The 13,265-nt window shown below is 45.6% G+C and overlaps 1 protein-coding gene across 1 annotated transcript in view; it reads right to left on the bottom strand.

The window, feature by feature from the left end:
• Positions 1–3,319: 3,319 nt before the first annotated feature.
• PTPN13 (protein tyrosine phosphatase non-receptor type 13) overlaps positions 3,320–13,265 on the bottom strand; it is a 188,933-nt gene continuing 178,987 nt past the window's right edge. Inside the window, exons 44-48 of the mRNA XM_058667102.1 lie at positions 11,941–12,031; positions 7,946–8,283; positions 6,205–6,420; positions 5,527–5,589; positions 3,320–4,011 (exon numbers count right to left, since the gene is read on the bottom strand). Coding sequence (XP_058523085.1) covers positions 3,916–4,011; positions 5,527–5,589; positions 6,205–6,420; positions 7,946–8,283; positions 11,941–12,031 — 804 coding nt within the window. The 3' untranslated portion in view covers positions 3,320–3,915. The remainder of the gene's footprint in view (positions 4,012–5,526; positions 5,590–6,204; positions 6,421–7,945; positions 8,284–11,940; positions 12,032–13,265) is intronic.

Here is a 13,265-nt window from a genome sequence, read left to right as displayed (position 1 = left end):
GGTGGAGGGGAAGGGGTGGAAAGTGCAGTCCCACTTTCCGGAGACAGACACCTGCCATTTTAAATGCGCTAGTTTCGTGAATAGCCTCCCCAAGTCTCCTGGTGACCTGCTGCGTAGAGAGCGGCTTTAGGCATCATGTTCGTATGGACCTACCTCATTCTTTAGGACAGGGGCTGCAAGGCATGCAAACACTGTCCCTTATTCACCGAGCCTGTAACCATGGCATTTCCCACCGCTTTCACCTCACTTGGGGCACCCTGCAGCAGCGCCCACCACATGGCTCTTGTGTTCACTTCTCCCCGTGGCAAACAGCCTGCTTCATTCTGCCGTCATTAAAACATGTCTTGCTACACCATCCGTGCACTGCATCTACATGTTTATCCCACTGTTTATTTATTTTTTCTAACATGGCATGATAGAATTAAAACGTTTTCTGGTTAAGTATTCTCGATGTCATGTGTGGACCCACCCATCCTCCACTGCTGTGGAATGCCACCAGATCACGCGACTTCCTACAGGGTATGTGTTTGCTGGGACCCTGGGCCTATATTGTATCTGTTCTTAGATCTGGGAAGTGTGTGAGGAAAGTCTGGGCTTTGGGACTGAGTGTCTTATGATGTGATTCTGTGAGCCTGCCAGGGACGAGGATGGTTGTGTTTTCCCAGCAATGCAGAAAGCCCTCAAGATGGTGGGACTTGGAGGCACAAGCCATCTTCACATGGCAAAGCACCAGGTGCCTTGTGCTTGATTCTTGAGAGCTGCTGAGCTGCTGAGGGTTCCCAGTGCCCCACTGGACAGATGTGTAAGGGCTGAAAAGCCGGTCTGCGTATCACACAGGCACGGGGGACACAGCACCCACCGGGCAGTACAGGTTCCTGCCATCACGGAGCCATGGCTAGCTACCAGGAGCTCTGCTGAAGCTAGACGTGGGCCCAGGCACAGGGCTTGCTAATAACACATGAGCAGAGGTTCCTAGGAAGCAGGACTGCCGGAATTAGTACCGGTGCCCATATGGGATCCTGGCAAAATTCAAGGCGAGGACTTTAGCCGCTGGGCCACTGCGCCGGTCCCAGTTGTTGACATTCTTGAGGTGCAGAGGCAAACATAGCTACTACCCACTTCTGTCCTTGTTTCCTTAAGGCACCTTTTTTTTTTTGGTTACTTTTAATCAAATACAATCCTAGATGAATACATTAAAACTTAGAGTGGTTTTAATATATCCAGGCCATCTGGCATTGTGGGTAAAGCTGCCTAGGATGTTGGCATCCAGTCTTGGTGCCAGTTCAAGTCCTGGCTACTCCACTTCTGATCCAGCTGATGTGCCTGGGGAAGCAGCGCAAGACAGACAAAATGCTCTGGTCCCTCCATGTGGGAGGCCTGGAAGAAGCTTCTGGCTCCTGGCTTCAGCCTGCCTCAGCGCCGGTCACTGCAGCTACTTGGAAATGAACTGGTGGACGGAAAAATCTCTCACTTTGTAACTCTTTTAAGTAAATAAATTATCATCCAGGCCGTCCTCCCGCTTGTGAATCTCCACATTAATAAGATGAAATTGAAACTTTCCGAAGGAAGTACAAGAACACATTTTTGCACTACTGAGGTATCTGACAGGAAGCTGGGGCAGGCTGTGCTTGTCATTTCTGGGACTTATCACATCTTGTGTGAATAACCGGCCATTTGCAAACCAAGGCATTTGGCAGGCTCTCTGGAACCACAGAGATGAGGGAAAAAGTGATCTGTCCTCACTGCCATTTCTCTCCTGCTTATCATAACAATTCAGAAATCTCTCTAAGAATGACGTAAGTTTTGATTTGGGGATGAAATATTTCTAATTCTGCAACGCTCAGGTGCCATTCAGACAGAAGACACAGCTTTGGTCCAGTTTCATTTCTCACATCATGACTCGCCTTTCTCCTTGTGGAGCACAGAGCTCAGCCCACTGGCTGCCGGCTGCCTTGTGTTCTGGGGCCATCGTCTGGCCGGTGGCTGCAGAGGCAGTGGGTGACCCCTGGGTCCTCTCCGCAGACGCTCCTCCACGCTCCCTTCCCCAGTCCCCCCGATGGAGGCGAGTCTTAGGTCAGTCCGGGAAGCTGTGTGTGGACTGCAGAACTACCCTTGCCCAGACCTGTCCGGAACTGTTAGATACACCAGAAGTTCCCGATTGTGTTTGGCCTGTTTCCTCGGTGCTTGGCTGCCACAGTGTGCACTCAGAGCCCGTGGCAGGCTTTGTTCTTGCCTTAGCGATCCAAGTGTGCTGGCTGGTGCCTGGTGGGGCCGGATGCCAGAGGCCGGCAGCACCGTGTTCACTCTTAATAGGGTTTCCAGTCTGGGGTCATAAACTCAAACCTACACTTTACACCCACATTTTCTGTTTCCTCGTTCACCTCTCCCTCCCACCCCCAAAAGGTGTTCTGCAGCTTCCTGGCGTCCCTTTCTCATGCTAGCAGCTAATCCCCTCCAGCTGTGCTGCAGTGTGTGCCAGCACTCCACTGGCCCCTTTTCATGCCTGTGACAGTAAACAAAGCCTCGTGATTCAGCTCAATCGCAACAAAGTCTCAAAGTCTCAAAAAGCAAATAGGAACTTTTTTTTTTTCTCAAGTGAAACCTTTGTTTACCACCCAAACCACAGAACCTCTTCTGATGGAAGCAGGGTGGTGAGAGTGAAGTTCTCTTGCAAGATCTAGAAGTTGGCATCCCTCCTTGCCACCTGGCATGGCCAGCAGTTGGACACCCTGTTGGGAAGCTTCCCGTAAGATGGGAGGTAGCCTCAGGGTCCTGGCAAGCTGCTGTCCCCTGCCCTAGGAGCAGCGATTGGATCAGCTAGCTCAGAATTGCCACTGGTCCCTGGGCAGATGGCAGGATGGCTTTGCTCCTGGCTCGAAGGAGAAACACTATTGGGGCAAGATTTAGGCAGACAAGTTAGCGCTGGAGACCCTGGGGCCACTCAGCAGCAGCACCTGCGTGCAGGCTTTTCCTTCCTATTTGCAGAGCCAGACACAAACCTCCAGGGGGCAGGCTGCTGTTGTTTCGGCCCCTTTGGACAGCTGATGATTCTGGGTGTTACGGTGACCAGGACTGGAAGCTCTCCCACGCTCCGCATTGGCTGGGCACCGAAAGCCTCACAGTCAGGAGGAGGGAAGCCGTCTCAATCACTCAGCTGCTGCTGTAAAGCCGGCTTGAGACCCTCATGCTGGTCCTTTACGAGTGGTGACAACACAACTGGCATGGCTGTCATCGGATGGGGGCCAAGGTTCCTGCCTCCGATAGGAGCCCTACATGTGTTAAAGGAAGACACACTGCACATGTATGCACATAGTTTAGGCTTCTCATGCTTTGAGGTGTATTTTTTATTTACAAAGTGAAATGAGGCGTTACAAATAGATGATATAGTTACAGATATCTCATTTTCATGAAAAAGTATATAAATATATTACTGGAAATTCTCTATAGTAAACATTAGAAATTGATACAGTAAACACTTGCTACTTTTTTTCTATGCCAATATTACCATCACTTAAAGCTTAAATACTGGTTTCAAGTATCCCCTATAAAATAACTATCAAAATACTGAAAAAAAATTTTTGTTTTCTGCTATAAACAAGATCAATGCATTAAAAATAGATTCAGCATGTGCTTGTAACAATGTCCACTTGGACCAAATGCTCCCTGCCAACATCCCTAAAATCGGCATTGTTCAGTTAGTGTTAGAACTTTTAAAAAATAATAATGATTAGGTTAGAGTAGCTGTAAAAATCCAGCATTTCACGGTTCTGTATTATGAAGGCGAACACCCCTCTAAAGGAAGAGGAGATAAGCACAGTGCTGCCGGCTGGGCTTGCTGCTCCAAGGTCATGTTCAGACGTAGAGCAGGAGTCTGTGGGTGAAGGAGAGAGACATCCTCAAGGCAGCCCTTGTGGGTCACTGCAGAGGCCGAGGCCGCTCCTGCTGTTCTTCCTCAGCTTGAAGGCGTGTCAGGACATAAAGGATGACTTGATAGCAGAAAATGTATTGGTCCTACAGTGACAGGGAGAGAGGCAGGTTCAGATGCACAATGTGACAGCTGCAGGTGGACTGCTCCACCATCACTGGCTGTGATTGTGGACGTTCTGAAGATACCATTTAAATGTTGAACGCTGACTGAATCCTCTGCTGGGTCCTTCTAAAGTTCTGAATCGCTTTCAAAGAGTCGATGTAGTTAGTTACTGTGCTCCTAGTCTGGCTTCCTGTCACCACCTTGCTGTTAGTGCAAGAATCTGTACTTTGTCCACTGATGTGCTTCAAGCACCTGCCAGAGTTCCTACAGCAGAAGGAACTCAGCAAATACCTGGTGGGCCAATGAAGGAATGAACTTCCTGGGTCCAAAGAACAGCTTATTCAGAGAAATGTAGTTATGTAATTTCCTTACCCAAAGACTGTGACTGCAAGACAGCTTGCTACTTGGTAGACTGACTCTCAATGAGAAGGGTCTATGCGGTGGGCACGTGCTGGGGGTGCCCGAATGCCGTACTGGAGTGCTTGCGTTCAGGTCCTGACCTGGTACCCAAATACAAATTCCTGCTTATGTGCACACTAGTAGGTGATAAGAACCCAAGTGGGAGACCCAGACTGAGTTTCAGATCCTGGGAGATCTGCATCTTTCTTTAAAAAAAAAAACACGGAGGAAAGCGGACACATTCTAATTTAGACATGTTTAGTAAATTTTCTGTATTTTTCAAGAGGCAGAGAAGTGTGAGTTTACAGTGTTCACACCTCTGAGTTCCACTCAGAGAAGAGGGAGGGTGGAACTAGTCAGTGAAGACAGGTGGACAGTAACAGTGGCGTCCCCAGGAAGGATGCGATTGGAAGTCAGCAGGTGATATGATGCATGGTTTGATTTTAGGTTAGAGAAATGAAAATGCTGCCATCAGAGGACAAAAGGGCCCAGCCTCTGTCCCTCCCCCGTCCCTCCTCCTGTCCCTCCCTCTGTCTCTCCCTCCGAGCAGCCCTGGCCTGCCCTGCAGCTTCCAGCTAGTGCTGCTGAAGCCATTCCTCCGTGGAGAACTTCTAGAACCACAATAACAACAACATTACCTGCTATCTCTTTTTTTGGACTGGAAATGGGGATGGCATGCTATGAACTGCCCTGTGTTTTACCCCACGCCCGATCCCTCCCCACCGACAGGCTCTCGCCCTGGCTCCTCCTCTGGGGTCCACCCTGGCTCCTCCCCTGGGGTCCACCCTGGCTCCTCCCCTGGGGTCCACCCTGGCTCCCCCCCCCCCCCCGGGGTCCACCCTGGCTCCCCCCCCTGGAATCCACCCTGTGCACTGCAGTGCTGCTGCATTTCTTCAGTTTGGACTACAAGGTCACGGTTTAAAAAGGCAGTCTAGAAATATTCCTTTTCCGAATTAGCCTTCATGCTTAAAATTCTTTTCTTCCATAAAGGTTTGCTTTTTTAGCTATAACGAAGGAATCTGAAAAACAGACGCATGGTTTAACAAGAACTTTAAGGCTGTTGGCGTCTTCACAGCCGTCCTCCTCGGGAGACTCACCTCCGTCTGCACCATGCCGTGTCTTTGGAGCCTCATGCGGCGCACTAAGTCTGAGATGTCAAACTGCCGGCAGAAAGAGAATGCAGATTCCAGATTAGTGAGTCACAGGGATCCCAGAGGGGGCCTTCCATGCAATTCTGTCCCCCACTCATCCTTCCCTTCTGGTTGTCTTGGGAAGCCATTGTGGACAAAACGACCCAGTACACTGTCTGTCATCATTTGGTATTGTCAAGGATTAAAAAAAAAAAAAGAATTACAATAGGTTACTCCACATGGAAATTCACCGAGCAGAATGATCTCCTCCCTGAAACTGACTCGTTTCTACCTCAATAAAAAATAATTTTTTCTTACCTGTTACTTTCAGAATGCAATTTTTAAAAATGTTAGCTGACAGTTAATAGTATGAACAAAAGAAAAATAGACTATTTGGTCTTGTCCTACTTAAATTATTGTAGTAGATAAACTACTACATAAAGTGCATGAAAGAACTTTTTGATTAAAATCTTTCAGGAAACAATGATTTTAATTACATATTACACACAGTAAAACACTGTGGCATTTCTTTTTTAAAGATATATTTATTTTTATTGGAAAGGCGGATTTACAGACAGTAATGATCTTAACACAGTTCTCACATGAACATTACTTCCGATCATATCTCACTCATCCCATACTCACGTCAAGATCTTGACTGATGAGTCCCAGAACCACATCTATGCAGATCAGGGTCCCTGAGCGCCCGATGCCCGCGCTGCAGTGGGTGATGATTGGGCCTGCTCTGTGCACGTGTCTCATGTAAGAGATGAAAGTGAGCAGGTCGTCTGGCTGAGACGGCGTGTCGTGGTCGGGCCAGGCCGTGAAATTCAGATGAGAAATACATCGCCTCTCTCCTGTCTGAAATTACACAACAGAATAAGGGGACAGTGCTTTTTGCACCTGTAATTTGCTTTTACTATTATTCTGGCATTTCAAATTCTGTCCAGTGAGTCAGATCACAGGGCAAGCGGGAGAGACTAAAACAGCCTATTAAGGAAAACTAGAAGCCCTTTATCAAGAAGGTTGTAAGAGCCATGTTTTTAATACTTGCTAAAATTACTTCTTTGAGGAACTGGCGTGGTAGCCTAGCGGCTAAAGTCCTCGCCTTGCACGTACAAGGATCCCATGTGGGCACTGGTTCTAATCCCAGCGGCCATCCAGCTCCCTGCTTGTGGCCTGGGAAGGCAGTCGAGGACGACTCAAAGCCTTGGGACCCTGCACTCCTGTGGGAGACCTGAAGGAAGCTCCAGACTCTAGGCTCCTGGCTTCAGATTGGCACAGCTCTGGCCATTGTGGCCACTTGGGGAGTAAATCATTGGATGGAAGATCTTCCTCTCTGTCTCACCTCCTGTCTGTATATTTGACTTGCCAGTAAAAATAAATAAATACGCTTTTTAAAAAAAGTTTTAAAAGAAGACTTCTTCGAAACACTGAAAGTAAACTACATCTTGATAAAGACAACCTGCTTTGGTGGTTCCAAGACAAGTCCGTCCCAGAGCCAGGCATTGCAACCGCTCTGACGTCCTGGACGCCCCTGATCCGGCTGCCACCTCTTGGCCCTCTGCTGGGTCTCTTACACAACTGGAGCATGGTTACAGCTCCAGGCCTCTGAACCATGGTGTTTTCCCTTCCCCACCCTCCCTCAGGTATCCCTTCGTGGCTCACTCCAATCCTTCACAGCCCTCCTCTGATCCCGTGTTGAGAGTTACACCTGCTGCTCGGTCTCCTTCAACAAGCGCCCTCCGGGCTTTACTCTTCCTTTCCCTGCTATCAACACCCTAATCTTCTCATTAGCAAGTGAAAACTCCCAGGCTCGGTGTGCCTGACCCCAGTGGCCCTGAGTGACACAGAAGCAAAGGCACCTTGCCTAGTCCTCTGGTGGGAAGCACCCTGTGCCCCCAGGTGCTGACTACTGCAGGAGTGTGGAGGACTCAGCGGCAGGCTTACTGAAAGCCCCGCCGCTGCTTCCCTGACTCCTCGAAGTGAGAACTGTTTCTTGCTACCACTGTCCCTCTTGTCCTAATTAGGTTAGGTTGCCTGCTGAGACAATGTTTTTTGCATAAGAGAATTTTAGAAACAGTTTTAACCTGTCTCTTTAGAGGTTTGACTTCAAAAACAAGTTGCCAGCACGTAGCTTCTGGGTGGTGAAGGATCATGGGTGATCACGGGGAGATTACTGTGTCCTGGAGGAAAGGGTGGCTCACGAAGGGGGACACACTGAAAAGTATACAGGATACAAAAAGAGCAGGTGGCACCCGTGCCCCTGCATTCGGAATCAGTCACTGGCATTTATCTGGAAATAGACTAGCCCGATCATGAAGGAGGCCACGCTGGGGTCCAGCTGGAACATGCCTGTCATTACCAACACTCCTGACTCACTCACCTGAATGTCCTCCAGGGTCAGTGCCCGCACCACAAAGCCCTTCAGCTGCTGCACCCTCCTGAGAGCCAGCCGGAGCCTGTCGCTGACCACCGTGGTTTTGCCTGGGACATTAGGCCAGTAGCGTTGGCATTTGATTTTTTCTCCTTCCACTTCTTGGGTCATCATGGCTATCACGGTGGAGTGTTGTTCCCAAATCATCTGCCAGAAATCTCCAACTGTTGTTGGGAGTGGTCCCTGGCAGGCGATGTAAACAAACTCTTCTTCCCCCACAGGTATCTTAATGAAGCTGGCATTGATGTATCCACCCTCCTCTCCAAGTGGAACTCTGGTAGCATCATCTGTGAATTCCCCAACACACAGTCATGTACACCAAGTGTTTGCAACAAGGGTCTTACCAAAGATCATGGGAGATTCCTCAAAACCACAGATGAAGTTACAAGCACAACTTTTAACAAAAATATTGTTTTCAAAAGTTTTGCTCATTTTATGAGTGTATCTCAATGGTAAGTGAGTCTCTAACATAAAACTATGGTATTATTTACATAGATTTGATTGAAGAAATTAAAATTAATATGTTTAGAACTTCTTGCTAACTATAGGAACAAGATCAACTTTGCTGCTTCATATCATTGTTTTAATGCAGTTGGCAATAATAACAGTACTGAATGGCATGTCACCAAATTTTTTTCACAGAGTAAAAATTAATAAAATTAATATTATGACACTATCAAAGTACTTACTGAAAATATTGTTGGCATAATTCTTATTGCCCAATTAAGTTCTGTTATTTTAACAAGGTAGTGCAAACAAAAGAGTATTAAACAGGTAACAAATTTCACTCTCTAGTCACATAATTCCTTATCTTTGTCTAATTACAATTTCTTTTTTTTAAAAAGATTTATTTATTTTTTTATTGGAAAGGCAGATATACAAAGAAGAGGAGACAGAGGAGGATCTTCTGTCTGATAGTTCACTCCCCAAGTGACCGCAACGGCTGGAGCTGAGCCAATCCGAAGCCAGGAGTCAGGAGGTTTCCGGGTCTCCCATGCGGGTATAGGGTCCCAAAGCCTTGGGCCGTCCTTGACTGCTTTCCCAGGTCACAAGCAGGGAGCTGGATGGGAAGCAGGGCTGCTGGGATATGAACCGGCACCCATATGGGATTCTGGAGTGTGCAAGGAGAGGACTTTAACCACTAGGCTACCGCACTGGGCCCTAATTATAATTTCAAAGAGCCAACATGTAATTTTTAAACTAAGCTGCCCCAGTGAAGTTATCTTTTACTGAGGTTATAAGGTTAACAGTTTATGTAGAAGTATAAATTTATTCATACATATGCGTAAGAAGTTATTTACATTCCAATCTCTTTTAATGCAACTCATAATTCTGATGATATAAAATTAAAGGATTTAGGGCTGGCACAATGGTCCAATTGACTAATCCTCTGCCTTCAAGCACAAGCATCCCATATGGATACAAGTTCATATCCTGGTTGCTCAGCGTCCCACTCAGCTCCCTGCTTCTTGCCTAGAAAAGCAGTTGAGGATGGCCCAAAGCCTTGGGACCCTGTACCCAAATGGGAGACTAGGAAGAAGTTCCTGGTTCCTGACTTTGGGTCAGCTCAGCTCTGGCTATTGTGGCCACTGGGGAGTGAACTAGCAGACAGAAGATCTTTCTTTCTGTCTCTCCTTCTCTCTTTCCAATAAAAAATGAATAAACCTTAAAAAATTAAAGCATTTTGGGGCTCGGCAGTGTGGCCTAGTGGCTGGGGTCCTCGCCTTGATCCCATATGGTCGCTGGTTCTGGTCCCGGCGGCTCCACTTCCTCTCTGTCTCTCCTCCTCTCAGTACATCTGGCTTTGTGGTGAAAATAAAATAAATCTTTTAAAAAAAATTAAAGCATTTTAATAACAGGTTCCAAAATCCACCATCAGTTGTCCTTTATTACTTTATGTTTCCTGGTTGTTTGTCTCATGAAAACAAGTCCACTCATTAGCTTTGATTTTATGGCTGTGATATTATCTACTACATTTTTTCCTTAAATATTGACTATTTACTTTATACCAAGACATGAGTTGTTCCATTTTTGAAAATTCTAGGATTCAGGGCTGTGGCATAGTAGACTAAGCCTCAGCCCGGGGCACTGGCATTTCATATTGGTGTCGGTTTTAGTCCTGGCAACTCTGTTTTTGATCCAGCTATCTGCTTATGGCCTGGGAAAGCAGTGAAAACAGCTCAAGTCCTTGGGCCCCTGTACCCTTGTGGGAGACCCAGAAGAAGCTCTTGGTTCCAGTTTGGGGAGTGAACCACAGATGGAAGATTTCTCTCCTTCTCTACGTAACGCTGCCTTTCAAATGAAAATACAATAAAAATCTTTAAAAAAGCTAAGATTCACTTCTTACAGGAAGTTGGCTAAAACGTTTTGTCTTTTATCTGGTTTGAAAACATTCAATTGCATTATTCTTTATTGCATGATTTGCTGCTTTTGAGTTTATTTGTTGGAGATTTATGATTTTCTTGCTAACACAGGGTCAGTGTGTCACATGCTATAATCCAAAGTGCTAATATACACAAATATGTAAGAAGTTGTTACAGGTTAAACATTGGCTACAAAAATATACTTACGTTTAATTTTTTTCTAAAGACTTATTTATTTTTAATGGAAAGGCAGATATACAGAAAAAAGATCTTCTGTCTGCTGATTCACTACCCAGGTGGCTGCAATGGTCAGAGCTGAGCCAGTCTGAAGCCAGGAGTCCTGAGCTTCTTCTGGGTCTCCCACATGGATGCAGAGTCCCAAGGCTTTGGGCCATCCTTGCCTGCCTTCCCAGGCCACAAGCAGGGAACTGGATGGGAAGTAGGTGCCCATATGGGATCCCGACAGGTGCAAGGCAAGGACTTAAGCCACTAGGCTATTGCTCTGGGCCCCCTTATGTTTAATAATAATAATAATTCATACTGTGGATAGGTGGAATGGGTAACGCATGTATTAAAATGAATGTTTTAATTTCTGTTATTGAAGGTGGGAGGTGGTATTGTGGTGCATCAAGTCAAACTATGGTCTGTGACACCAGCATCCCATGAGTGCTGGTTTGATTCCTGGCTATTCCACTGCCATGCCAGCTTCCTGCTCATGCACTGTAGAAGGCTACAGGAGAGATGGCCCAAGTGCTTGCGACCCCTAGGTCCACATGGGAAACCTGGATGGGGTTGCAGGTTCCTGGCACCAGCCTGCCCTTGTCGTTGTACCCATTTGGGGAGTGAGTCATCAGACAGAAGAAACATTCTCTCGTTTTCTTTCTATAATTTCACTTTTAAAATAAATAGACAATCAAGTCTTAAAAATTCCTTTCAGGGGCTGGTGTTGTTGTGATCAGGTAAGTTAAGTCAACCTGCTTAACCAGTGGGATGCTGGTATCCCATAGGAGCACTGGTTTGGGCCCTTGCTGCCCCACTTCTAAGCCTGCTCACTGCTAGTACAACTGGGAAGCAGTGGAAGGTGGCCCACCTATTTGGGCCCCTGCCACACATGTGAAACTTGAATAAAATTTCCTTCTGGGGTCTAAAATGATTAAAAGCCAAATTCAGCCTTGCTAGTATCACTGTAGTCATATGTGCAGGGCTATAAATCACCATCGACACTGCCTGAAAGTGAGTAGATAAATTACTGGTGGTTACGACATATGAACCCAATACAATGCTTATCCAAAAGCCAGTTCAAAATGATTGTTTTTGGCATCACTGATAAAATTTTAATATTATATTAATAAATATTCATGGATATCTTAAATAGTTGATTCTTTTCATTTTCAGAAGAGAAAAATTAAAAGGGAATTCAAATTGTGTATCTGGATTTATGTGTTACTGAGGTAAATCTCTGAATGTTTGTATATGCACATGCTTATGGGAGGGATAATAGGTTAAACTAGCATGACCATTTAAGATAAGTTCAGATTCTAATGAACTGAAATGAAATTTTAGGGTCAAACTGGAACTTACAGGGAAGTATATTTTTATATCTGTTCTTTCTTCTGTTTTCCTTAGTCTGTCCAATCAGACACTGATCCAAAGGTTTTAATTCGTGAAGGTTCTATAAAGCAAACAATGGAAATGAATTTGTTAAACAGTAACTAAGTAACTGAAAATGCTACGAATGTGTAGAGTGTAAAGTTGGTCGTCAGGGCTCACTTTGAGCACTAGGACATAGAAATGTCCTAAATAAGCCTAAATTCAATACCAAACTGATCAATCAGTGTTGACTAAAGCAGACTTTAAAAAGTTCAGGGAAAACATATATTGCAGCAAAAAATTTTTGCACCAAAAATAAACCACCTTTTATTTCCTCCTTTCACGAACTTCTGGAAGTACTACTATACTATCGTTGCAAGTACATTAAATTGAACTTGTTGCAGTCAACGACTTCACCAGATAGCATTTTGTATCTTAATTTCAAAATTCAGTTAAAAAATCACAACTTCTGAAAACACCCACAACTTCTGAAAACGCCCTTGACTCACAGTAACAAAGCAGAGTGAAAATTTATGTATATTATTGGAATATTCCAAGGGATTGTGCTGTGATTATGTAATCTTGAGTTGTAGAGTGAACTCTTTCTAACCTATGGTTCATCCACTCTCTGAAAAATATTTATCAAATGCTTTTGTTTACAAGGTGCTGTTATAAATGTTGGGGAGATAGTGGCGGCAGCAACAGAAGATTCTAGCTTTCGTGGAAGGCACAGCCTGTGGGAACAAGTAAAGAAAGTTGACAGACGTGGGGATGTAGCCTTAGAGGCTCAACCCACTGCTGTGATGGAGGACAGCGATCTGCGATGACAGTTCTCCGAAGGTGATATTAAACTTAAAACCTAAATGAAGAAATGGTTATGTGAAAACAGAGCTCTGCAGAGAGGAGTATATTTTAATATTTACTTCAGTGTTCAAATCTATCCAATGGAACTGATCTTTTGAGAAATCTTTACAAAGTAGTAACAGCAGAACAGAATCACTCAACAGAAGTAACTCCTTTTCCCAGCAAGAAAGCCCAGGACCAGGGCAAACAAGCAGACACTGAGCAAGAGCAAGGACTGCCCCGACCCCCACCTAGCACGGTGGGGCTGCATTTGTCTGTTGCTTACTGCTAAATATGGATGCTGTCAACAGCATCTGAGCAGCCTCGGCTGAGCTGGGGCACAGGTGCTGAGAGCCGTACTGAATTGGAAACTGCGGCAAATGGTGCGCCACGTTCCCAGGCCAACAATTATGAAATTCAGTGGGTGGTTGGCATAGATAGCTGCCTTTTAAAAAATTTTTTATCCTTACACA

Source organism: Ochotona princeps, chromosome 7, assembly GCF_030435755.1.
Source record: "Ochotona princeps isolate mOchPri1 chromosome 7, mOchPri1.hap1, whole genome shotgun sequence".
Taxonomy (NCBI): Eukaryota; Metazoa; Chordata; class Mammalia; order Lagomorpha; family Ochotonidae; genus Ochotona; species Ochotona princeps.
The sequence above is the reverse complement of the archived record's forward strand: the minus strand, read 5'-3'. Positions and strand labels throughout refer to the sequence as shown.